The 27933-nt window shown below is 42.6% G+C and overlaps 1 protein-coding gene across 6 annotated transcripts; it reads right to left on the bottom strand.

Annotated features, from left to right (window-relative positions):
* Positions 1-1691: 1691 nt before the first annotated feature.
* On the bottom strand, positions 1692-27933 carry spice1.L (spindle and centriole associated protein 1 L homeolog). 6 transcript variants are annotated; one of them, XM_018245106.2, is made up of 18 exons: positions 27431-27933; positions 25749-25847; positions 24490-24537; positions 24052-24189; positions 23038-23140; positions 19679-19800; positions 19499-19596; positions 18861-18952; positions 17661-17801; positions 16900-17159; positions 15336-15467; positions 14618-14774; positions 13611-13808; positions 12827-13263; positions 10899-11067; positions 10114-10165; positions 2745-2856; positions 1692-1851 (listed from the first exon to the last, which is right to left on the bottom strand). In XM_018245106.2, the coding sequence occupies exons 1-18, from the start codon at positions 27536-27538 to the stop codon at positions 1798-1800; spliced, it is 2520 nt and encodes an 839-aa protein (XP_018100595.1). In that variant the 5' UTR covers positions 27539-27933; the 3' UTR covers positions 1692-1797.

Here is a 27933-nt window from a genome sequence, read left to right on the forward strand (position 1 = left end):
TAAAGGGGTTGTTCACCTTCAAACAACTAGTTGTTTCCTGATAGATCACCAGAAATAATGACTTTTTCCATGTGTGCCCGTTTGGAATATTTAAGTGTAAAGTATAATTTTTCACCTCCTAAAGCAGCTCTGAGAAGGGGGGGGGGGGGTCGCCGACCCTGTAAACTGTTCTAACTTGATACATTTAGTTGATCCATATATTGATCCCTGTGGAGCTGAATTCTTGAGTGTCATTAAAGGCAACTGATAGAATTGATACAATAGTTACACTTATATTCCTCATAGATCCTACTGTAAGCTCACTGGGGCAGGGACTGATGAGAATGTGATAGGGACATTAGATTGTAAGCTCACTGGGGCAGGGACTGATGAGAATGTGATAGGGACATTAGATTGTAAGCTCACTGGGGCAGGGACTGATGAGAATGTGATAGGGACATTAGATTGTAAGCTCACTGGGGCAGGGACTGATGAGAATGTGATAGGGACATTAGATTGTAAGCTCACTGGGGCAGGGACTGATGAGAATGTGATAGGGACATTAGATTGTAAGCTCACTGGGGCAGGGACTGATGAGAATGTGATAGGGACATTAGATTGTAAGCTCACTGGGGCAGGGACTGATGAGAATGTGATAGGGACATTAGATTGTAAGCTCACTGGGGCAGGGACTGATGAGAATGTGATAGGGACATTAGATTGTAAGCTCACTGGGGCAGGGACTGATGAGAATGTGATAGGGACATTAGATTGTAAGCTCACTGGGGCAGGGACTGATGAGAATGTGATAGGGACATTAGATTGTAAGCTCACTGGGGCAGGGACTGATGAGAATGTGATAGGGACATTAGATTGTAAGCTCACTGGGGCAGGGACTGATGAGAATGTGATAGGGACATTAGATTGTAAGCTCACTGGGGCAGGGACTGATGAGAATGTGATAGGGACATTAGATTGTAAGCTCACTGGGGCAGGGACTGATGAGAATGTGATAGGGACATTAGATTGTAAGCTCACTGGGGCAGGGACTGATGAGAATGTGATAGGGACATTAGATTGTAAGCTCACTGGGGCAGGGACTGATGAGAATGTGATAGGGACATTAGATTGTAAGCTCACTGAGAAAGGTTTCGAATCAATGTTGGAAAATTGTAACAGAGTCTGCCCCTGAATTACTGAGCTGTCAAACACCAGAGACACCCACATTCAACTTAGATTTTGGAAAAACAATAAAAAATAAATAAAGTAATTGAAAAAAGTCTTTATTTCTGGGGAACAATCTGAAAACAATTGAACTGAAAAAAAGTGTTTGGAAGGTGAAAAAGGGGAATAAAAGCCCCAAATAACATTGGCGGAAAGCTTGTACCTGTACCACCAGGGCCACAGCAGTTGTTGGGAAATTTTCCAGCCAGAAACTGATCTCACGGTTTCTCCTGTGAAAACTCTATGGGGAAAAACTAGAAGTGAATTAGGAGAAAAGTTTTTTTCCCCCTCAAATTGACCACTTCTCACCATGTCTGACTTTATAGACTTCTGTGTCTAAAACATGAGAACTAAAAAGTCAAATTGAGAAACCTCTCCTGTGTTTTATAACAAATCGATCCTTTTAGATGATCTGCATTTTATTGAGCAGGTTTAACCCTTTGTTACATTTCATATGAAAATACACAAGACACAGATGATAAAAACAATTCATAAAACTCAGATTTTATTAAGACACATAAATAAGTTAAATAACATGGAAGATCTGGAGCCGTTGATGGAGCCAGCAGAACAGCTGATGGGGGTCCGGTGGGGTTAGGAAATATGGGCGGAGAGAGCAAACCAGCCCTCCCCTCTGTCATTGGCAGCCTGAGAGAGAGAGGAGAGAGAGAGGTAAGTCAGAGATGTGTTTGGGTAGGTACATGTTACTAACTGCTCTGTTCCGGGCACTGCTGCTTATCTATGCTACAGTGTATGGACTAGCCCAGTGATCCCCAACCAGTAGCTCGTGAGCAACATGCTGCTCCCCAAACCCTTGGATGTTGCTCTCAGTGGCCTAAATGTAGGTGCTCATTTTTTAATTCTTGGCTTGGAGGCAAGTTTTGATTGCATAAAAAACAGATGTACTACTAAACAGCCTCCTGTAGACTGCCAGTCCACATAGGAGCTACCAATAGCCAATCACAGCCCTATTTGGCTCCATCCAGGAACAATTTGTAATGCTTGTGTTGCTCCCCAACTCTTTTTACATCTGAATGTTGCTCACGGGCAAAAAAGGTTGGGGATCCCTGGACTAGCCTATCATATGTCAGGATTCCTGTGAGCACAAATTATCCCTGTATTCATCTGTAGCTATTGAGCAGACAGACTATAACTTGCTTTTCTCTTTCCTTTTTAGTTTCCAGTTTGACACTATTCCGCTTGAGTTTGACCCTACACAGACACTGTACAGCATAAAAACTAGGGATGCGCCGAATCCACTATTTTCGATTTGGCTGAACCCCAAATCCTTTGCTAAAGATTTGGCCAATACTGAACGAAATCCTAATTTGCTTATAAAATAGGGGTGGGAAAGGGACAACATTTTTTACTTCCTTGTTTTGTAACAAAAAGTCAAGCATTTTCCCTCCCTGTCCCTAATATGCATATGCAAATTAGGATTCGGTTCGGCCGGGCAGAAGGTTTCGGCCGAATCCCGAACTGAATCCTGGATTCGGTGCATCCCTAATAAAATCCAAAAGAGCAACAGTTCACTACAGTACCTGAGACCTCCGTCCAGTAGAGGCCGATCTCAGACTTCCAACAGATGTGCTGATGGACTCACTCTTGTTAGATGCACCGGAGGACCTACAAATCACAGGCGAGGGGTAATAGCTGTTCATTACATTCAAAATAGAACACAGTAAGTTAGGATGAAAAAAGACACACGTTCATCAAGTTCAACCTTAAGTCTATATATAACCTGCCTAACTGCCAGTTGATCCAGAGGAAGGCAAAAAACCCATCTGAAGTCTCTCCAATTTGCCTCAGAGGGAAAAATTCCTTCCTGACTCCAAGATGCAATGGGACCAGTCCCTGGATCAACTTGTACTATGAGCTATCTCCCATGTCCCTGTATTCCCTCACTTCTTAAACACCATCCAACCCCAAATGTTAAATAAAATATTTCAGTGCCATGTCCCTGCTGAACTGCACAACAAGCCCAATTAGTATTGGTGCCCAAAGCACAACTACTTGCCCACCCCAAACCAGCATTGCATCATAAACACAATAAACACAGGGATTGGCACGGATTAAAGAGAAAACCCAGCACTGTGCATATTATTATGGAAGAATCCCACCTACAGTATATAAAGGCAATTGCCTTATACAGGTATATACGTGCGCTTCTTCCATACATTACTGATGATGATGTCCTTTGGCTTGGAAGCATCCTAGGAAATCAAGAAAGTGTTGTGCGGAGGATTTTTGTCTATGGATTTTATTATGCCACTAGACATAAAGCCCGTTAAATTAACGGGCCCTAGAACATATGTAGTCAAACATTTATAAAAACAGAATTGTTCTAGTCTAAAAAAAATTCGCCAGAGACGGTCCGTGGGGCACAAGCGCAGTAGCGCAATCCCACGGACACAGGGACTGGACGCAGAGACACTTCAACTTTATTATATAGGATAGGATTATATAGGATAAGGTTATTCCTATTTCTCTAACGTCCCACAGATACAATTATGCAAGCCAGCACAGAAACACGAAATATCCAGGAGACACACTATTACGTAAACATGTTTATGAAACAACCACACAGCACATTTTCCCCAATATTCATTTGACCACGCCCACGCATGTTCTAGGCCCGCCTACCAGCCATCTTTTGTTCTGGCAATTAAATCAAAGCCAAGTGACAGGAAGGCTGATGAAACCAGAATTTCAGTTTGCACATCTACCTCCGTCGGATTAAAACAGGATTTTTTATACTTACCGTTAAATCTGTTTCTCTGTGATCAATAGGGGGACACAGGGACGATGGGTTAAGCTCCACCCTCCAGGAGGCAGGACACTTACTAATAAATTTGTGGGCGTGCCTAACCGGCTTAACCCCCACACTCCAGCTTATCCAATCAGTTTGTCACAAAAGATGCTGTAACAAGATTACGTAAAAATCAAAATAATAATCAAAATAATAACCCACGTAGAAGGTAAATCAGGGAATTATCCCGACATGACCAAACGGTCAATAAACAAAAGTTTTAGGGCGGGCCGCCCTGTGTCCCCCTATTGATCACAGAGAAACAGATTTAACGGTAAGTATAAAAAATCCTGTTTTCTCTGTCATCATAGGGGGACACAGGGACGATGGGGACTTAACAAAGCAGCCCCCAAAAACAGCAGGGCGGGAAAACGAATTAACCATTACTTCAGCACAGAATGAAGCACCTTGCGCCCAAAAGATGCTTCAGCTGAAGAAAAAATATCAACTTTATAGAATTTTGTAAAAGTATGTACAGAGGACCAGGTAGCCGCCCTGCAAATCTGGTCCAATGAGGCCGAATTACGCCAAGCCCAGGAAGCTCCGATTGCTCTTGTAGAATGAGCTCGAACTCCCTCCGGTGGAATCTTCCCTTTGGCCATGTATGCCTGTCTGATGGTCTCCTTGATCCATCTAGAAATGGTAGCTTTAGATGCAGGATGACCCTTCCTGGGCCCTGATGGTAATACGAAGAGAGTTTGAGACCGTCGAAAAGACCTTGACTTTTCAATATACCATCGTAAGGCTCTAACTACATCTAAGTTGTGTAGTCGACGTTCCTTATCATTCTTTGGTTCCGGACAGAGAGAGGGAACAACAATGTCTTGGTTGATGTGAAATGACGAGACCACCTTAGGAAGGAAAGACGGAACTGTGCGTAGGACTGCCTTATCCTTGTGGAACACTAGAAAAGATGGATCTGCCGATAGTGCACTCAGTTCTGACACTCTTCTAGTGGATGTAATTGCCATTAAGAACACTACCTTCCAGGTAAGCCAAGTATCTGAAATAGATCCCATCGGTTCGAATGGTGGATCAAGAAGGGCCTCGAGAACAACGTTTAAATCCCATGCTGGAACTGGAGGCTGATATGGAGGAACTATATGTGCCACTCCTTGTAGAAAAGTGCGTACTGTATCATTCAAGGCTAGTTTGGACTGAAATAGGATTGACAGAGCTGATACTTGTACTTTCAGAGAGCTGAGTTTTAGACCTCGCCTGAGCCCGCGCTGCAGGAAAGACAGAACTCTCGGAATGCTAAGCTTGTGAAAGGATAGATTGAACTCCTCGCACCAACTCCGATAGGAATGCCAGACTCTGTAGTATGATTTTGAAGATGAAGACTTACGAGCTCTCAATAATGTGGCAATAACTTCTTCTGTTAACCCTTGTTTTCGCCAGATGTCTGCCTCAACAGCCATCCCGTCAAAGCGAACAGCCCTGGGTTGTGATGTGCCACGGGCCCTTGGAACAGAAGGTCCGACCTGTTCTCGAGACGTATCGGTTGTGCTATTGACATTTCCTGAAGGTCGTAAAACCAAGTCCTCCGAGGCCAGTAAGGAGCCACCACAATTACCGTGATGTCTGACTGTCTGATCTTCTTGAGGACTCGTGGAAGCATGGGTAGCGGAGGGAATATGTACGCTAGATTGAACTGCCACTTCTGTGTCATGGCATCGACCCCTGCCGCCAGTCTCTCTCGGTAACGAGCAAAGAACCGAGGGACCTTTGTGTTGTTTCTTGATGCCATTAGATCGACCTGTGGTTGTCCCCAATGGAGTACTAGTTTTGCAAACACGTCTGGGTGAAGTTCCCATTCTCCCGGATCTAGACGAATTCTGCTGAGGTAGTCTGCTTTGGTATTTAGAACTCCTGGGATATGGATCGCGGACAGCTGTACTTCGTTGGTTTCTGCCCAACTGAGAATTTGTTGAGCTTCCAACAGCGCCGCTTTGCTGCGAGTACCTCCCTGGCGGTTTATGTACGCCACTGCGGTAGCATTGTCGCTCTGTAATCGAACCGGACTTGACTGTAATAACTCTGTCCATTCGGCCAGAGCTAGTCTTATTGCCCTTAGTTCTAAGATGTTGATTGGAAGTTTGGACTCCCCTGGAGACCATTGGCCTTGGGCAGACAAGTTGTCCCAGGTTGCTCCCCAACCCCTCAGACTGGCATCTGTGGAAATTATCTTCCAATCTTGCGTCGCCCAGGATTGACCCTTGGAGAGATTGGTCGGTCGCAGCCACCACTGGATGGCTACTCTTGTCGACTGAGATAAATTGAGCTTGCGAGTGAGAGCTCCCCCTCTCCATGACGTTAGAATGTTCGCTTGCAATGGCCGTAAGTGAATCTGTGCAAATGGAACGGCTTCTATGGTAGCAACCATGAGTCCCAGTACTCTCATTCCTAGATGAACAGTTGGACTCTGATCTCGGAGGAGTAGACGGACTTGCTTCATGACCTTCATTTGCTTGTCCAACGGAAGATGCACCATTTGTGTAATGGTATTGAACTCGAGACCCAGGAATGTCATGTGATGACTGGGTCGCAAATTGGACTTCGACCAATTTATGGTCCAGCCAAAATTCTGCAGAAGACTGATTGCCTTGCTCCGATCTTCCTCTGCCTTTTCCTCTGATCTGGCTTTCAGAAGCAGATCGTCCAGATAAGGAGTGACTGAAATCCCTTGTAGGCGTAATGCCGCAGCCGATACTGCCATTAGTTTTGTGAACACTCTGGGGGCTGAAGAGAGTCCGAATGGCAGAGCCACAAACTGGTAGTGTTGATTCCTGAATGCGAATCGAAGGAAGGAGTGATGCGGCGGCCAAATTGGTACATGGAGGTACGCATCTCTGATATCGATAGACATCAGCAGTTGATTTTTCTCCATCCCTCTTATCACTGATCTCAGAGTCTCCATTTTGAATCGTACTGATCTGACGAACTTGTTCAGCTGTTTGAGATCTAGTACCGGCCTGAAGGAGCCGTTTTTCTTTGGCACAATGAAAATGTTGGAATAGAATCCGGAAAATCTCTCTGAATGTGGCACTGGAACAATCACTCCAGTTTGTTCTAAATTTGTGATGCAATTTAGAAAGGCAGCAGCTTTGTCTGGGTCTGCAGGAACCCTGGACATGATGAATCTTTTGCCAGGAATGGTTGAGAAATCTATGTGGTAACCTTCGGAAATAATTTCGTTCACCCACATGTCTGACGCATGGTTGATCCACACCTCCCGGAATTGGAGCAACTTGCCCCCAATACGCTCCCCCGACTCCGGAAGGGGTACCCCGTCAGGCTGAAGAAGACTTATCTGCTGCGGGCTTGATAACCGGTCGATTGGTCTTCCTATGCATGCGACTTTTGTCGTTTGTTTTGGCTCGAAAATGTGACCGCTGTGGTGAAATGTTTCTTCGTGTGTATCGTCTACTTGAGCCACGAAAAAACCTTCCCCGTCTGGTGGAAGTAGTTGTTTTACTTTTGGCCTGTGGAAGAAAAGTGCTTTTTCCTCCCGTTGCCTGCGAAATAATTTTTTCGAGCTCTTCACCAAACAGGCGCTGTCCCTTGAATGGAAGAGATGTCAAGGACTTCTTAGAACTCAGATCTGCTGACCAATTTTTCAGCCACAATGTTCTACGTGCTGCAACAGAAAGAGCGGAAGTACGTGCTGTGACTTGAACTGTGTCTAGTGCGGAGTCGCACAAATAAGCCGATGCCTCTGCTATCGCATTGGCTGATGATAACAGATCGGATCTGGAAACTGCATTCTGGATGTCCTTGACAAGTGATTCGGACCACGCTTGTATTGCTCTGGCCACCCAAGCCGAAGCCAGGCATGGGCGAAGAGCTGACCCAGACGAAGAATAAATTGACCTAAGAAAACCTTCCAATCTTCGGTCAGATGGGTCTTTGAAGGATGCCGCGTCTGTGACCGGCAATGTAGTGGATTTGGCCAATCTTGATACAGGTGCATCTACTGCTGGGGGATTAGTCCACTTTTCTACCAGATCTTTAGAAAAAGGATAAGACTTAGAAAATTTTCTAGTAGTCTGAAACTTTCTTTCTGGAACACTCCACTCTTCTTGTATTATGTGAAGAAGATGCTCATGAGAAGGAAAACACACTTCGGATTTCTGCTTCCTCTTGAATAACCCCAAATCATCTTGGGATTTGGGCGTTTGTGATATATTCAACACATCCATAACACCTTTAATAATACCTTCCACATCATGCTGACTATCATGATCTCTGTGGTCCTCCACAGTTTCTTCCTCCTCCCCAGACGAAACTTCAGAAGGAAGTAATTCTCCCTCAGATTGTGAGGATGCCTGCTCAGCTGCAGATTCGTCAGACAAACAATGAACAGACGTAGTAGCCACTTTAGTTTCTTCAGACCGCTTTCGCTTAGAGCTAGTCTTTTGGTCAAGTCTGGCTAACATTCTTCCTAAATTGTCAGCAATAGAGGGAAGACCCTGCAAGGACGCAAGGGACTGTGTTAATTGAATGGCCCACAATGGTGCTGGCACATCAGCATCTGAGCTGAGCCCCTGACCTTGAGAAATACTCTCCCTTGAAGGATTCTCTGGCTGAGCCGCTGGTGGGCTTGAAACATCTTCTGAAATGAGCGCTGTACTCTGCCCCACTAAACAGGATTTACAGAGCGGCTCCCCCTGCCCTCGAGGCAGCTTAACATTGCAATTGGCACAGGCAAAAAATTTAATCTGCGCTGTTTTGGCAGCCTTCCCCCCTGCCCTGGTGAATAACCCCTCTGACCTACCTTCTGCCATGGAGATTGGGTAAGTAGGAGTGTGGGGCAGCCACCAACCGCTTACAACTCGGCTAACACTTGCAGGAGCGGAGAAAATGTACCATCCGGTGCGCAGCAGAAGCACTATGTGCGCAAGATGGCCGCTGGAACGCATACGCGCATGCGCACAAAGTGCGCAAAATGGCCGCCGGAACGCATACGCCGCATGCGTTCCAGCGCAGCGTGATCCGGCCCTCTCCCCCCTCAGCCATCTCCCTCACTTAGACAGAAGGCGCAGCGAGCGCCCAGACAACAGAATGGAGGGAGAGAACCGGCCAGTACAAGAGCACGTCCTGCACCCCTTACCAAACAGTAAGGATAAGGGGGGGGAACGGGGGGAGAGCTTCCATGACCCAAGGTAACGCTAGGGGGGAGGCTGCCAAGCCAGAATTGTGAGGTGAGTTGTTATGCCCAAGGCAGGTACTCACCTCGTGCCCATCCCGGCCAGACCGTCTGCCATCGCCAAACTTAGCAGGGATATGTCTGGGTGGTCGTTATAGCCTATAGCGGCTAGGAAATGACCCCGGTGGGCGGAGAATACTGGGACTGTACTAAGGACAAACATACGCTGCCCAGAGTAAGACCCCAGGAAGAGAATAGTCATCCTTGACTAACATCGCTGGACGTCCATCCTCCTGGTAACAGGACACTTAAAAAACTGATTGGATAAGCTGGAGTGTGGGGGTTAAGCCGGTTAGGCACGCCCACAAATTTATTAGTAAGTGTCCTGCCTCCTGGAGGGTGGAGCTTAACCCATCGTCCCTGTGTCCCCCTATGATGACAGAGAAACATAATTACTTTTTCGCTACCACAGTTGTTGAATAATTTTTTCCCCAGATAGGGGATGTCGCTGCCCGTAATATAAATGGCCGCTTATTGTCGTTACACGTGTCATTGCGTAGTAGGGTGTGGTTTATACTGGTATATAAGAGGCGGAGCGCCGCTTTAGCATTAGACAGACGCAGCGATTCGAGACAGAACTTTGAGTTATTTTAAGGTTCCTGCTTCAACAGTGATTGAACGGAACTGACCATGAATTCCCAGATCCGACAGAACTTCCACCAGGAGTGCGAGGCTGCCATTAATCGTCAGGTTAACATGGAGCTGTATGCTTCAACTTTATTATATCCGTGGGGCACATGCGCAGTAGCGCAATCCCACGGACACAGGGACTGGACGCAGAGACACTTCAACTTTATTATTATGCCATTAAACCTTAAAGGCCTAACTGAAAAGCTACAGACAAAAATGGAAATATTTCTTTCTTTTGTGGTTTAAAAATGAACAGACATACCTTCTCCCAGAGGTGCTGCACGAGGAAAGGGGGGTTGTATCTAGGGAGGAACCTGCAAGATAATATAGGAAGGTATAATCAGGGTAAAGGCAGACACACTAAGGGGCAGATTTATTAAGGTTTGAATTGTAAATTTGAATTTGAATTTTCAAATTGGATTTTTGGTCAAAACTCACAAATTTGAGTTGGGAATAATCCGAACTCTAATTCGATATTTATCATTCCTGGACCCTGGGAACAACTCAAATTTGACTATTCTCCACCTAAAACCTGCCGCATTCATGTAGAAGTCAGTGGCAGAGGTCCAGTAACCCATTTGAAGATGTTAATAGCCTTCCTGACATTGAGTTTTTTTCAATGTAGTTATATTCGATTTGAGCTTTCCGATTGGTAAGATTCGTTTTGGACATTCAAGTAAGATACTATTCGAATTTGAGGTCATTCAAGGTAAAAAAAAAAAAAACCTCTAACATTCAACATATATATATTTATGAAATATATTACATACCAGCACACCCTTTTAAAAAACGTTGATGCTTTAATTGAAATCACACTGCACAAAATTCCAATGTGCTTCCAATAAAAGCATGAAAGTTTTTTTTAAAAGGGTGTGCCGGTCTGAATATATTTTCTATGCAATTAATTTGGCAGAGCACCATGATAATTTGTGTACTGGAGCGCAGACACTACCAGGACTGTTTTTTATATATACTGTATATATTACTATTGACACAGGAGGGATCTTGTGTGAATTTCACTATATATGCAAAAAGCCAAAGCTGTACCTGTGCGCCTGCCCTGTGGGGTTATGGGAGATAGAGTTGGAGAGACCACAATGCTCTGCTTCTGCTGCTCAATAAGTTTTAGGAGCTTGTACCGCGCTTCTGCACTCTGCCGGTTTAACTCTGCAATGCGCATCTCCAGGCTCACTGGGACCAGAGCTGCTCTCGCCTGCTGGGTCAGGGATTTTAGTGTTAAACCAATTAATTAAACATTTCACAATTAACATCCCCCACTTTTAAGAACCCAGACTTGCAGAGCTTCTGGTACCCACAGGGAATACAAAAAGTTGATGATCTACAGTAGAACTCCCATTTTACATTTTTTAGGGGACCAGAAAAAAAATGATGTAAAATCCAGGAAAATGTATTATGCATAATATATAGGTGGGACCACAAAACAACAATGTACAATGAGGGAAAACTGAAAATCAGGGGATTTAAAATTGAGGTTTCACTGTATATGTAGATGGTATGTTTAAAACATTTATCGAGTTAAAACTGATTTTGAATTGTTCAATGTGTAGCTGCAACACTACCAACTTAAATACGCTGCCAAGGAACAATGGCCGATATTCCCTGTCCTAATATCCGAATCACCAGTGGAAAATACATTAGACTATACCATGAATATTTGTAGAACCCACCCCCGATTGTGGATTTACTCCGTTCTACTTAAAAAAAGAAAACAAACTGTAGGTCACTTCAGAAATAGATGGGAAACTTGTATTGTGGATTTGGAGGATGAGGAATAGGAGGAAGCTTTGGAGGCCCCTAGCCTGGTGTCCTTCAACGTTAGGAGTCGATTCTCCCAAACTCTTATTTTGCACCGAGCATTCATTAGTCCTGTCCACATGCACAAACCAAAAATAAGGTCAAGTGATTGTTGTACTAAATGTCAGTTGCCCATTGTGGAATTCTGTCACATTGAGTTGAGTTGCCCAACAATTGTCCCATTCTGGATAGAGGTGTGTTGAGTACTTACTGGGGCTACCATGATACAAGTCCCTGCATCTCCCAAGACATGCCTACTTTGTATTATCACATATCTTACCAAATCACACTTTTTATTCACATCCATTCACTGTTCTTGACACGTAAGTGTGTTGCTCTTAAATGGCTTTTGGGGGATCCCCCTACTGTCAGTATGTGGAAAAACCATACGCGGGAGCACCTCACACTGGCTCGCTTAGTGTATATGCAAAGGGGTACACCAAATAAATTTGATCTGATACAGCTGGTTAGATGCTCTGGAGCAGGGGTCCCCAACCTTTTCTACCCATGAGTCGCATTTAAATGTAAAATAAGTTAAAGAGCAATATAATCATGCAAGAAGTTCCTAGGGGTACGAAATATGGAATGTTATTGGCAATTGGTAGCCCCTATGTGGACTTGCAGCCTACAGGAGCCTCTGTTTGGCAATACAAATATTTTTTGTACAACAAACTTGCCTTCAAGCAGTGGTGGAACTACCGGGGGAGCAGGGGGTGCGAGCGGGCCAGGGCCCGCACCCCCTCAGGGCCCCCCCGGCAGTCCGTTCGCCGTCGAAAATGCGGCCGTATGGAGGGGGCGGGGCCCGTCAGCGCATCACGCACCAGGGCCCGCCCCCTCTAGGATCGCTACTGCCTTCAAGCCAGAAATTCAAAAATAAGCACCAGTTTTGAGGCCACTGGGCCACTTAACTACAATGTTACGTGCTATGTCCTATTCGATATTCTACAAAAACAGCTCACCAGCAGTTGGAACCACTTAATAATGCTGCTCTATAACACAGCAGTGACCATGTAAATGGTTTTTCACGATGAGTACAAAAGAAGATTCCTGCAACTGATCCTCTAATAATTCTCTAGATATTTCTGACTGATTCTGGTCACAGCAAATGTCACATTTTCCCACACCTCGGTGGTAAAGTTATGGAGTATTATTTATGTTACCGGTGTATCAGTGGCAGGTTCTGGATTATGAAGCTGTTCGGCTGCAGCCCCTTCTGGAGCATTTCCTTCTGGGGAAAAGTGTATTTGCTCAAGTTGTGCCTTAAGTGCTGCATTCTGAAGTGCCAACTGCTGCATTTGGGACACCAGGTCCTCATTTTGAAGAGGATTTATTTGGCTTTCACCTATTTCTAGTCCTTGGACCTCTTTTGTAGATTCAGTAGGATGTTGGTTGACTCTTCCGCTCCCCTGGGCAGAGCTGTAGACATGTTTGGAATTCTCCTGCCCCGGCACCATCGTCCCTCGCTCTATGAGGGCAGCAGTGTTCTTATAATTTATACTCCTCTGAAATAGTTTTGATTCTGGCCACTCATTTTCCACTGGAGCGGTCATCAGATCGGCTGGTGGTGAAGGTAATCTGTTAGCTGCCCTCTTTGGTACTGCAAGATAAACGGTAAAAAACTATGGGTAACAGTAATAAAAACAACCTGAAAGCAGACAGTGTAATTGAATGCTAAAGAGTAAGAAAATTATCATTTATTTACACTGAGCCAGCGAGTGTTGCAGTAATTATATGACAAAAAATGAATCAATGAGAAAGGGCAGTTTCAGCCACTGAGTTTAGCAAATAAACTGCCATCCCAGATAAAGCTGTTGTCTGGTGCCCTGCACACATGCTTAACAGTTTTATATAATACTCTGAACCTACAGCACAAAATACAGAAACAAATCAGACAAATCATTAGTGTAATAGGCAACAACATAATACAGCGGCCCTGCTCCTTACCTGCCGAGTGGCTGCTGAGATTACCGACAGTTTTTTGCCTGGGAGGGGATAACAAGACAGCTTGCTGGAACACATGCGAGGGTAAAGCGCTGGCTAATCTGGGCTCCTCTGCAGGTCGGCCCTGGGGGTACAAACATGCACCAAATTCTTCCTTGGACACCCCAAGTCTGCAGTGTTTTTCATCTGTATCTTGCACATCTGCCAATGAAACTCTTATTAAACTAGGGATGCACCAAATCCAGGATTCGGTCCGGCATTGTCTTTTTCAGCAGGATTTGGCCGAATCCTTGTGCCTGGCCGAACAGAATCTTAATTTGAATATGGGAATTATGGGCTGCAGGGGAAATCACGCGACTTTTTGTAAAAAAAAATGTCCCACTTTTTCCCTTTCCCGCCCCTAATTTCCATATGCAAATTAGGATTCGGTTTGGTATTCGGCTACATCTTTCACAAAGGACTTGGCCGAATCCAAAATAGTGGATTCGGTCCATCCCTATATTAAACACCAACTCCATGCTGACATAAGCAGCGTTTTATTTAGCCATTCAGGCAACTCATACATGGATACAGAGAAAGAGAAGGAATGGTTTCTCTGTAGCCACATTCCATACTGACTAAGGGAAACAATACTGCAGCTGCCGCCTATATGTAAACACACATACAGCAGAACCCCCATGTTACATTTTTCAGGTGCTCAGAAAAAATGGTGTAAAATCCAGGAAAATGTAAAATCAGGGAAATTGGAATAATCATTATATTATATTGCTGGGACTACAAATAATTGGTATTAAATACATTAAAACTCAGGGTATGATATAGAATGTTTTGGGCACACATTAAGCTATACCTTTATATTGTACTGTCTAAAGACATATATATCAGATCCCACTGATATGAATATACATTTTATAAATAAGTGTAATGTGCACACATTATAGTTTTATAACTGTTTATTTAAAAGAAGCCTACTAATCATATACAATGAGTCTCTAGACTTCCTTCCTTACCCTGGGAATCCATGAATTGATTGGCCTTAGAAAGTCCACAGTCAGCGGATGTTCTACAAGTTTCTCCACTGAGTCCAGGAAACGTTTTTGCTTCTTGGGTGATTGAAGTCAACTTGTCCCCATCAACTTCTGGACACTGTTTAGTCTGTGAGTGATTCTGTGCAAGAAGTTGGGAGAAAACACAAAGACATATTAATTAATTAATCCCATAATTCTATTTGGAAATCATTAAATCCATTGCCAGCTAAAGGACAGCCTCTATGCAATAACCCATGCAGCCATTATACATCCAACTGGCCATACTTATATTGCACAATGACACAAATACATCATTAAATGCGTTTTTCCTAGTAATCAAATAAAGGGGACACTGATGTACTGTACTGTATTCAGGAGGCAGGAGACTGAACACTCTTGTAGTTGAACATGTCTGGATGAATGAAAATACAAGTGAAACCTCAGCAACGGACATGAGCTATGGGGTCAGGAAGGTCAAACATAGAGATGAACATAAATGAGGTTTAAATACTATACAAAAAAAAAAAAATAATACACGTGCTCTATTGTTTAATAAAGCATTAATCCACCCTAAAACGTAATACCAACTAGAGCTGCTAGCTAGAATGATGGAAGTAATCATAATGACCTGGAATGTATCAATAACAGGATTGTGTTACATTGCACAGATCTTAGGGCAGATTGTAAGGCGCCACTTTACCTCATGGATGTTGCCTCCTTCTTTCAGACTGAGGATTTCTGCAGTGAGAGCGTCAAGCATCAGCCTCTGTTCCACTAGCTCCCCCTGCAGGTTCTGTCTTTCCCTCACCTCTCGTTGCAGCAGCAGGTCACTCTGCAGTGGGACAATGTGTGTATAGTCAGTAACTACACTGGGCCCTTTTTGCCACATTTCAGCACAACTATTTCCCAAAAACGATGATCAAATTGACCATAAATGGATCTGGATCAAAAATGCTCTTCATTTGTTAAGTGTCATATAGCATATAACGCAAGGCACCGACATAGAAGTAACGGTGAGCCACTGCCATAGATTTATATGGCATAAGTAAACCTTTAGAATAAGTGAATGTAACATTGATGATTGTGCTGTTCTAAGAAATTCTGTAATGTACATTCATTGTTTTTTTTTTCTATTTCAAGATATTAAGGGATACATGTGCTGTTAATATGAATGAATCTTGTTACAAAAGCGCCACCTGCTGGTCAGTTTCCCACCAGTCTGACCAGCAAGTAGTCAAGGAAGTTGTTGAAAGAAAGAGGCTGATGTTCTGCTTAGGAATAAAATTATAAACCTTTCTCACATCTTTCCTAAGCAGAACATCAGCCTCTTTCTTTCTCCTGACAACTTCCTTGACTACTTGCTGGTCAGACTGGTGGGAAACTGACCAGCAGGTGGCGCTGTTGGAAGAAAATTCATTCATATTAACAGTACATGTATCCCTTAATATCTTGGAATCAAAAGAAAATAATGAATGTAAATTACAAAAGTGCTTAGAATAGTCCAATCATCTATTTTACATTCACTTACTTTAAAGATTTTAAAACAAGTTGAATATGAAAAGTTTGGTACAGCCAGCATTCAAATGGTTAATTTATAATTTATTCAATTACCAATAAAAAGCCAGTACTGTATGGAGGTATAGCAACAATTCTGGGTCTTCTTTCAGCCAGGTCTCAAGTGCTTATCATAGTCACCAGCCAGAGCTCATTAGTTTGAAATGCCTATCCTTAAATGACATTTAGGGTTAGAGCTGTACAGACCTCAGTGTAGTATATGGGTACAGCTATATGTTTTAGCACATGTCTGAGAAGCATACTGTGCCTTATCATGTAATACATTGTACAGGAGCATTAGTGTGCGTGACACAGACCATACACACCTGAAATTCAAACTCCAGCGGTAGTTTCCAACTGTTTTAGTGCTCAAAACAGCAGCAAAAGATTTGCTCACCTTTAAATGTTTGCATAGTATGTTGCAGAAAGCATTCTTTAAAGACACACTGCAATTTTAATTTTTAAGACAATCTGTGTTTTTTGGTTGCTTTGGTCAGAGCATTTTCAAATGTGTGCTGGAAAGTAGGATGTCTAACAATTAGAAAGCCATGCAAAGGCAATAAAGACTAAATAATTGGTTAATTGCACCTATCAGTCTACATCTATATGCGTGGGGCCTGTTTTTGAATACATATGTTAAAAAAAAAACAAAAAAACAAAATATAATTTAAGTGTGGCAGATATGTGCAGTTATGCAGAAACATTTGTACCTCCTTCAGGTATGACACCACTCGTTTTAATGAGCTGACAAGAGAGAGCGTGAATCCCGTCAGACCGTGAGCTGGGGGAGCTGATAGAACTTCTCGGCCCGTTTGCCTCTCATACTCCGCCAGGTCCTGCTCTACTTCCATGATCATGCTATTCAGGAGGCCCAGACTTGACTGGTTGCTGGTCGTCAAATCACGCTCAGATGCCTTGAAAGTGCTAAAATCCTTGGTCTGAGACTGGTTTGTGGTACGTTTTTTCTTTCCTTTTAGAGAAAAGAATCAGACAAAGTAGCAAATAAATAAAAAAAGCAAATAGCAATGATCCCTTTACTTTTCAGAGTAAAACTGCATTGTGAAGGTAACGTGTCTACAAAACGGGAGAGTCTATAAGCCATTTTGTAATGAGTGAAGGGGCGTGTATGCTGGACTATACCACATACTGTATAAGCCCCCCCCTGGAGATTGTGTTGGAGTATAAGGGGTTAATTAAATGCACTCGAGTCCTGCATTCTTGGACTAAGAGGCCTCCTGTCTCCCATTTTCATGAGAAATGTACAACTGGAGGGGAAACTCTAATTTCCGTAGAGTCTGGTTTGGCAAGTATAATGGTGGCAGACATCATGTGACACAGACAAGGTGCCAAAGGAGGAATGTGCACATATTTCTAATAAAGGAATATAGTGATCAGACTGCAACAGAATAATTCCACCATTAACTAGAGGGTTCATTCCAATAAGAAAGGTTATGCCTGGGAAAAATCAGACCTTTTAATGAGATTCTCTTATTTGCCTTCCCATGGGGATTTAGAACACGGCCTATGATGGAGTCGGATTCCTCTGGCTTTGGCGATTCTTCCTCTGTTCTGCGCACTTTCACTCTGTTGACTGCTGTGGTGGCATTTAGGGCTGATAAAGAATAGTGAATAGTGAAGGTTCCATGTACAATCATGTTACTCAGTCTACAGAGCTATGACTTTATATATAAATAAATAAATCTATCCCAGGATTATACTGGTGCATTACACATTTAGCTGCTAGCTGAATGGATTGGTTTAAGAATGCAGGTATTTAATTTCTAATATCTGCACTGTAATTGTATTATTCCATGTGATCCCCAGCCTATGACATAACTGTGCCCCTTAAAGGAACAGTTTAGTGTAAAAATAAAAACTGGTAAATAGACAGGCTGTGCAAAATAAAACATGTTTTTAATATAGTTAGTTAGGCAAAAATGTAATGTATAAAGGCTGGAGTGAGAGGATGTGTAACATAATAGCCAGAACACTACTTCCTGCTTTTCAGCTCTCTAACTCTGAGTTAGTCAGTGACTATAAGGGGGACCACATGGGACATAACTGTTCAGTGAGTTTGTAATTGATCCTCAGCATTCAGCTCAGATTCAAAAGCAACAGTTATGTCCCACGTGGCCCCCTCAAGTCTCTGGTTGATTACCAGTCAGTAACCTAAAGAGCTGCAAAGCAGGAAGTAGTGTTCTGGCTATTATGTTACACATACACTCATGCCAGCCTTTATACATTACATTTTTGGCTAACAATATGAGATACATTTTTTTATTATGCACAGCCTAATATATATTTACCCCGTTTTTATTTTTACACTGAACACTTTCTTTAAACACTCCTTCCCAAACAGCACTCTGTTTAAAGGACAAGTCAACTCTAAAGTCCTTGGGCATGCTTATTTGTATAACAACCTCCTCATAAGCACATGATCCGAAGAAAAAGGCTTAATGACCACATAAGCAATTAGACACATGGCGGAAGAGCTGCTTTGTCCTTTAATTTAATTTAAACATCCTCTATTGCATCTTCATGTAGCCATCAGTTGGCTGAAGATTATAGGGCTGGTAGTGGTTACAAGAAGGTGACACCCTGATCTAGGAAAGAATTTAGCAGAAGGCAAAGGTCATTTATTATAACAATGATCTCCTATAGCCAGACTTACCACACTGTGTTTGTGATGGGTCACCTTCTGATTTGTGTGGGGTTATAAAGGCCTCACTCTTCGGTCCCTCCCCAGTAAGCAACTGTTGAACCCTAAAATAAAGTCAGAAAAAAAAATCTGTAAGATCAGGTGTCTTGCATGGTACAGTGTGCGAATGATTCCTCTACTGCAATCAAGTCACAAGGTGTAACTGCCACACAACATGTTTCATTAGTTACACTTGTCCAAACTTAAAGGACATTACAAGTTGCCTGAGTGGAACAGAGAATAAAAGAGAGTGAGTCTGTCGTATCAATACAATGTTTCAAACAATATCAATACTTACTGAACCTGTGCTACAAATGTGACTGCTAATAACAAAGAAACAGTAACCCATTCTATTCAGATGTACAAACTATACATGTTATTTGTGAAGAGTACACTTCCCCTTTAACATTAAAAAGGTATTTATAAGTTACTAAAAAAAAAAAAAAAAAAGTATTTATGCCTGCTGGGGTTATATTTTATTTTTGTAAGTTTTTATCTAGCATTACAATTTAATACATTGGGTGGAAGCCCCTGGGTTGGGGTTCTATTTTAAATCATTGGGTGTTTATCCCCACTGCAGCAGATACAAAGGTAAGTAAATATTCACTTACCTCTCTGCCTTCATGTTGGGCTGGATGCTAATAGAGACCTCAGCTTCACTGTCACTGTATTCAGACCGACTCAGCGATTTGTCCACTTCATTTATAGCCTTTTTACAATCAACAAGCATCACAATAAACATAAAAATAGGGAATTGCGTTTAAAAACAGAGATTTTTTTGTGGATCTTACCTGAGAATCCATGACAGACTCACTCAGAATGGACAGTTGGGTTGGGGGATCCTTCTTCCGTACTATGGGTGCTCGAGATGTCTCCAGATCACAGGAAGGAGCCATAGTCACATTGGGAAATCCTACCAATATACAGGGAGATGTCAAAGCAAAATAGTTGTATTTTTTTTAAAAATATTTTATTTTTCAATTTTCAAAACATAAAAACAAACAGTTACAGTAACAAAAAGAAGGAAGAGGGAAGGGAGAGAAGAAAGAAGCGAGAGCGAGGCAAGGGGCTCCAATTATTTTGTGCCTAGATATTATTTGAGTTTCATCACATATTTTGCAGGTTTAGCCGGGTCCCCATTTAGCTACGAACTTCTCTGGGCAACCTCATGCCAAGTAAGTGAGTTTTTGGCATGGAAGAGAATCATTCACCAGTTACCGCCATTGCCGCAGAGAAGGGGGGAGGGGTCAAGGGATTTCCAACACATTAGGATTGCCTTTTTTGCATAATATAGTAATTGCAAGTAGTACAGTCTAGTGTGGGACCGGAGTTGTAGGTCCCCTGGAAATCCCAAAAGACAGAGCTCTGGGGAGCGGATATTTGGGAGAGCAAGTTTCTCATTTATATATCGGAGGACATTACTCCCGGATCTCTATTATCGGACACATCCAAAATACATGGACTAAAGAGCCCACTTCCACTTTGCATTTGGGACATTGATCAGACACATGTTCATAGATTTTTGCTAGTAGAAATTTTCTGTACAGCACCTTAAAGTGTAAAAATGCCTTTATTCATGTTTTCATGGCAGAATCTGGTCAGCCATGCTTCAGGCCTTCAAGCTTGATAAAAGGCCACACTAAGGCCTGAAACGTTGCTGACTAGATTCTGCCATGAAAACTTGAATAAAGGCATTTTTACACTATAAGGTGCTGTAAAGAAAATTTCTACTACGCTGTTCCTGGTGGAGGATGGACCTGTTATTTAAGGTTGTGGGAAATTTATGAGCTGACTCTGAAGTGTTTGCATAGATTTTTGCTAAGCGGTACAAGGTTAAATAAACCCTGTTTAAAAACTTGATTTGCACATATCTATCTTTCATAGAAATAGATAACTCTGGGACCAACATCTTTCCACATCTCCTCAGGGATATCCCTTTGCCATTTCACCCTAGTTTTTCCTATGGGGGCTGGACCCGATGTGGCCAATATAGTGTATAGCCAGGATAAGGGTTTGGTTAGGTCTTATCTATGCAAATATACCTCTAGTGTTGTTGCCGCTAGGTTTACAGGCCTTGTGGGAAATTGTAGAGAGAAGGAATGTTGTATCTGCAAATATCGTAGCCTCTCTGGAGGAGGGTGAAGCTCTTGTTGTAATGTGTCATAGCTTTTACATTCTGCACCAGAAGTAATATCCCCTAGGGCAGGGATCCCCAACCTTATGAAGCCGTGAGCAACATTCAGAAGTAAAAGGAGTTGGGGAGCAACACAAGAATGAGAAATGTTCTTGGGGTGCCAAATGAGTGCTGTGATTGACCATTTGGTAGCCTGTATGTGGATTGTCAATCTGCATTGAGACTCTGTTTGGCAGTGCATCTGGTTTTTATACAACTAAAACTTGCCTCCAAGCCTGGAATTCAAAAATAAGCCCCTCCTTGCTTTGAGGCCACTGGGAGCAACATCCAAGGGGTTGGAGAGTAACATGTTGCTCACGAGCTGCTGGTTGGGGATCACTGGTCTAGGGCTTTGATTCCCATGTGAGCCCATCTAGAAATATCTGGTATGGAATGGAAATGTGGGAAATGGTTATTGCCCCACAAGGGGGTTCAGGGAAACCAGGCATCAGAGGAGCCTTGATCCAACTTACTACAACCGTTGTTATAGCAGGAGTAACATCATAATGCGAGGAGGCTCCACAGTAAGGGAGTTTTGCAAGAGCTTCGAAGGCAAAATGGCTGCTTTCATGGTGCTGTTGTACTGACTGTCAGTGCAGAGGCATAGTAAAAAGTGGTTGGGAATCACAGTAGAGTGTCAGTTGTGTGGCACAAGGCAGAGATGAAGTACTGGTCAGGCCTTGACTGGCATTCTGTAGGTTCAGGCAAATAGCAGAGGGGTTGCTCTAAGATCCCATAGACACTGACTATTTAGTGGGCAGATGGGGGGCTGTTGAAAAAAAATGCCAGGACCTATTTTAAATCAAAGTCCAGTCCTAATACTGGCAGTCTCCAGTCCAACTGCCTAACACCATGATTGAGCTGCTTGCAGTAGGAAAATGTTAGATTCAGGTAAAGTACTAATAAACTATTATTAAACAAACTCCTTTAGCACCCATGTCCCCCAGAAACTGGAAGAAATATGGTTTTATAATCAGAACATGTGGTTGCAAAGGGGTGGGTCACATTTAAGTTAAATTTTAGTATTTTATAGAATGGCCAATTCTAAGCAACTTTTCAATTGGACTTAATTATTTATTTTTTACAGGTTTTTTTTATTTTTTTATTATTTGTCTTTTACCTTCCCAGGTTTCAAATGGGGATGACAGACCCCGTCTAATAAAATCAGAAATAATAATAATTTTCTAGCCTTGCAGAGCGTTTGTTTTTTACTCATTTTTCTATTCAGGCCTCTCCTTTTCATATTCCAGTCACTTATTCAAATGATTGCATGGTTTCTAGTAGGCATGCATCAAATCCACTATTTTGGATTCAGCTGAACCCCCAATTCCTTTGTGGAAAAAAAATGAATACTGAACCTGCATATGCAAATTAGCGGTGGGAAGGGGAATACATTTTTTACTTCCTTGTTTTGTGATAAAAATTCACGCGATTTCCCTCCCCGTCCCAATTTGCATATGCAAATAAGGGTTCGGATTCAGTTAGGTCGGGCAGAAGTATTCGGCCGAATCCGAATGCTGCTGATAAAGGCCGAATTCCAAACTAAATCCTGGATTCGGTGCATCCCTAGTTGCCAGGGAAATTTGGATCCTAGCAACCTGAAATTGCAAACTCAAAAATCACAAATAATAAAAAAAAATTACAACTAATTGCAAATTGTTTAAGAATATCACTCTCTACATCATACTAAAATGAACTCAAAGGTCAATAACCCCTTTAATAAAAAGTATTATAATATTTACACTCCATAAGTGGCCACAGAAATCAGCCAGACATATAAAAAAATGCACGTTACAAATCATTATATTTAATGATTTATTTATATCATTTATCAGCTTACAAGCTTCGATGATTTGTTAGCAAAATGCTTTGTACTAGCAAACGTGTTGGGCTGGCAAGGAAAGAGTGTCAGGTTACCTACTGTATAAAGAAACAGTAGCCAGCAGCTGCATATCTGGCAGTGATGTACAGTTCTACCTGTGTGTCTGCGGGGGGCATCTCCAAACAGGTCCTTCACTACAGCAAGTGCTCGGTCTGACCTCTCCAATACATCATTCATCAAATACTGATCAGAAAGGATCTGAAAAAGAACAGACATGGAGGTTAGCGCCTTTCTTGTTGTCTCACATGGTGCCACGAGATTGCTAACGTGGTACTGTAATTTAAAATGGGATCCTGTTCTCAGCCTGAAAACTCTAGACCTGTTAGCCTGACAGATGTGGACAGAAAGCTTTTAGAGGGGAGAATAAGGATGAGACAACGGAATACATTGCAATTCACAATACAGGTATAGGACCTGTTATCCTGAATGCTCGGGACCTGGGGTTTTCCTGATAATGGATTTTCCATAATTTGGATCCTCATACCTTAAGTCAGGGATCCCCAACCTTTTGAACCCGTGAGCAACATTCAGAAATAAAAGGAGTTGGGGAGCAACACAAGCATGAAAAATGTTCTTGGGCTGCCAAATATATTCTGTGATTGGCCTTTTGGTAGCCCCTATGTGGATTGTCAACCTACATTGAGGCTCTGTTTGGCAGTGCACCTGGTTTTTATACAACCAAAACTTGCCTCCAAGCCTGGAATTCGAAAATAAGCAGCTGCTTTGAGGCCACTGGGAGCAACATCCAAGGGGTTGGAGAGCAACATGTTGCTCACGAGCTACTGGTTGGGGATCACTGCCTTAAGTCTACTAGAAAATCATGTAAACATTAAATAAACCCAATAGGCTGGTTTTGCCTTAAATAAGGATTAATTATATCTTAGTTGGGATTAAGTACAAGCGACTGTTTTATTATTACACAGAAAAAGGAAATAATTTTTTAAAAATTTGATTAGAATGTAGTCTATGGGAGACTTTTCGTAATTCTGAGCTTGTACCTGTACTACCATGTTGTACCAAAAGGCAACTGATTAAAAGAAAGAGCACTGGTCTGGAACATACTATTTATATTTGGATAGAGAACTGGCTGAATGCATGAAGATTATTACCTCCTTCATTAGAGCTAGACGTGAATTTTCAAATTGAGTTGAATTTTCTTTCTCTGACTGTTTATAATTTGCTTTGTTCTGGAGTTCCCAACGGGCCAGCCACTGGTTTTTGGATCTGTGTATCTCACGCCGGTGCTCCTGCAACATACAACCCCAACAAATCCCTTATATGAGCCTCAAGGGTAATATTTTTAATGTGCCACAATAAGCAAGATATCAGCTAAAGCAATTTCTTCTGTAGCTGCCATTAACTCGTCAATATTCTTTGCCAGTTGGTTGCTATACTAAACACAAAAAAAACAACTGTCAGCTGGTTGCTATGGGTTATTGCACGGATGCAAAACTGCGTTAAGGAATGAGCCCTTCAAAGTCAATAAAATTAGGTTCTTTGTGAAGGATCATATCTAAGAGTATAAAGTATTTGTATCTGTCACTCACCAGCTCTTCATTTGTAGCCCGGAACACAGTGAGATCATTGACTGAACTCTGAAATAAAAGATTTTTTAAAGGGACACTGTAAATGGCTGTTATGGAGTTAGACCATTATATTAGACCAGTGGAGAAGGTATGAATGAGGTAGTGATGTGCGGGTTGGGATTTCCCCGACCGGCACCCGGCCTCCCTTGGCCCGCAATCCCGGGTTCCTTTTATTTTTTTTTAACAATCCTTTTATTGAAACAAACATATATCCAGTTAACACAGCTGTTGTAAACACAATGTTTGTTCCTTTTACTATTCGTTACATGTAAGCATTTCAGTTTTAACAATAAAACTTAAACAAATAACAATAACATGGTGTCTGTCGTTCTTCAGTTCCTTTTATAGACCCGGGCCGCCCTGCCGATGACGTCACAAAAGGGGGTGGGGCGAGCAGGCCCAAACCTGCCCCATCCACAGGTAAACCAGCAGGTCAGCGGGTATTGGGTCGGCCCGCACATCACTAGAATAGGGGCTTTTAGCTGTAGGGGGGGTTGGCTCTCCTTTAAGGATAAAGTTTCATATAGTAATTCTCTAAATTATTAGAGGGTCTGTAGAGAAATATAAGTGTCTGTCGCTTCCAATGGGGATCAGATAGGATCTGTGCAGCCACTGGGACAGAATGTTCTGTTATACAGATAGCTAGAATCTCAGCTGCCATAAAGCAGGGCAGGACTGCTGCTTACAATGGGGATCAGATAGGATCTGTGCAGCCACTGGGACAGAATGTTCTGTTATACAGATAGCTAGAATCTCAGCTGCCATAAAGCAGGACAGGACTGCTGCTTACAATGGGGATCAGATAGGATCTGTGCAGCCACTGGGACAGAATGTTCTGTTATACAGATAGCTAGAATCTCAGCTGCCATAAAGAAGGACAGGACTGCTGCTTACAATGGGGATCAGATAGGATCTGTGCAGCCACTGGGACAGAATGTTCTGTTATACAGATAGCTAGAATCTCAGCTGCCATAAAGCAGGACAGGACTGCTGCTTACAATGGGGATCAGATTGGATGTGTTGCACTGTGACAGAACGCTGCTACTGAAATCATCCAAAATCGCAGCCATTAACCCTGACTGATTCTTCTAATTCATGTGAGAAAAGAAGGAGACATAGGAGACCTGCAATATATGCGTCACTATTTGTATGTTATAAAGTGGATAATAAATTGCCCATGAAATACAAAGTGTAAGGATATCAAATAAAATGAGCCTCACATCCCATTCCTTTCTGGCTTGCAGTTTCTTTCTGGTCTTTGATGGTTTCTTGGCAAGTGAGAGATTAGATGAAGTCCTGCTGGCTCTTAAATAAGACATCTGAAGAAAAAAAAAGAAAATCCAATAAATATATAACAGGCTAATAATATGTTAACATGCTAGTAGCTGATGTCGTGCCTCTGCACTGGTCGCTCCCACGTGGCAAAACACTGGATTTGCAGCACTGCATTTAAATAGAAGTATACTTAGTGTATATGTACATGTGTATATATGTCGAAAAACCCCAGTCAAGAGCACAAACATGTTACTTTAAGCCTGAGCTTCCCCTCTAAAAACTGAAAGAATCCACTGAACCCAAGTGACTCAGAATCGCTGCTTTGCAGTTGGTCAGTATGATCAGGAGGGATACTCAACTAAAGAATAGAATGAAAGCTCCTGTGCCACGTATGCAGCGATGCTCTCAGAAATCACGGGGCCCCGCACAATAAAATTATCAGGGGCCACCCCTGGGAGCCGAGTGATTAAAAATAAAGACACATATAGGTGGCCAGGGGAAGTAATGGTCCTAGGTTCTCCCATAAATAAAGAAATATATTTTCTAATATACATTTATTTAAAAAACTCTAGCATTTTAATTAAAGAACGTGACCCCTTGTCTGAGATTTCCCCCGTCACCCGCTCACTCTAATAACTGATCCCACAAATCCTTAAAGGGGTTGTTCACCTTCAAACACCTAGTTGCTTTCAGATAGTTCTAGAAATAATGATGTTTTCCAATGACTTTCTATTTTTAATTTAGTTTTTCTAATATTCAAGTGTAAAGAGTCATGTTTCGCCTTTTAAAGCAGCTCTGGGAGGGGGGTCGCCGACCCTGTAAACTGTTCTAAATTGATACTATAATTGATGGCTATAAATACATGTTAATAATGGCTAGTTTGTCACTGAAGTTTCATTCCTCGTCGCGCTGCACAGTGATTGGGTGAAATTTGAACTTCCCCTTCAGCTCCTCCAATCCCCACGTGGCATTGTTTATACATTACATCTTTGCCTAACTAACTATATTAGATACATTTTATATTTTGCACAGACTCTATTTACCCAGTTTTTATTTTTACACTGAACTGTTCCTTTAAGTTAACTGTTAGTAGGTTATAGAATAGTCAGTTCTAAGCTGCTTTTCAGTTGATTTTTTTTATATAGTTTTTGAATTATTTGCCTTAATCTAACTCTTTCCGGCTTTTAAATGGGGGTCACCGACCCCATCTAAAAACAAATGCTCTGTAAGGCTACAAATGTATTGTTATTGTTGCATTTTATTCCTCATCTTTCTATTCAGGCCTCTCCTATTCATATTCCAGTCTCTTATTCAAATCAATGCATGGTTGCTATGGGGAATTGGACCATAGCAACCAGATGGCTGAAATTGCAAAGCTGCTGAAGAAAAGCCAAATGAATCAAATAATAAAAAATAAAAAAGACAAATGGAGTGAGAATGTCCCTCTGTACATCACACTGAGAGTGAATATAAAGGGGAAAAAGCTGGTCACAAGTCAGTAACAAATGAGCTGCATTAGGGAAAGTCTGTGAAGAGAAAGAAGCAGCAGAAGTCCCGCCCTCCCTTGTTTAGTTTACAGATCACTGAGGGGGAAGCACAGTCAGGACCCTAAGAGCCAAACACCCACCAGTCCCCACTGATGGCGGCCCGCGTGTCTGTGCTGGAGACTCACCGCTGCCGAGGCTTCCGTCAAACACTCGCACTTCTTTCTCCAGTCAAACTGGGCCGCTCTCATCTGAGCCAATCCCACTCCGAGTCACTTCCTCTAGCGTCACCATGGCAACGACGGAGCGTCCAACCGCCGAAGCAGCCGGAGGGAGTGTCTTCGTGACGTCACACGCGTACTTCTTTCAGTCGGTGGCGCCTCTGTGAGGAGAGGATGTGTTGGACTGGGCGCTGTGTGGGTTGTGCCGGGACAAGAGTATTGTTTGTTCACACTGAGAGTTCACATAATCACAACACTGGCTCGTCAGCTGAAATTAATCATTTAATTGGAAGAACAATAACTGGCGGGAGCCCAGTCAGGCAGTGTAAATACTCCCTCTGAAATTCACCAACTGCTGCCTACGTCACACATTCCCTACACGGGACTCCTGTCCTTTACTGTCCCCGTACTTATTATTAATAAAA

This window comes from Xenopus laevis, chromosome 2L (assembly GCF_017654675.1).
Source record: "Xenopus laevis strain J_2021 chromosome 2L, Xenopus_laevis_v10.1, whole genome shotgun sequence".
NCBI lineage: Eukaryota > Metazoa > Chordata > Amphibia > Anura > Pipidae > Xenopus > Xenopus laevis.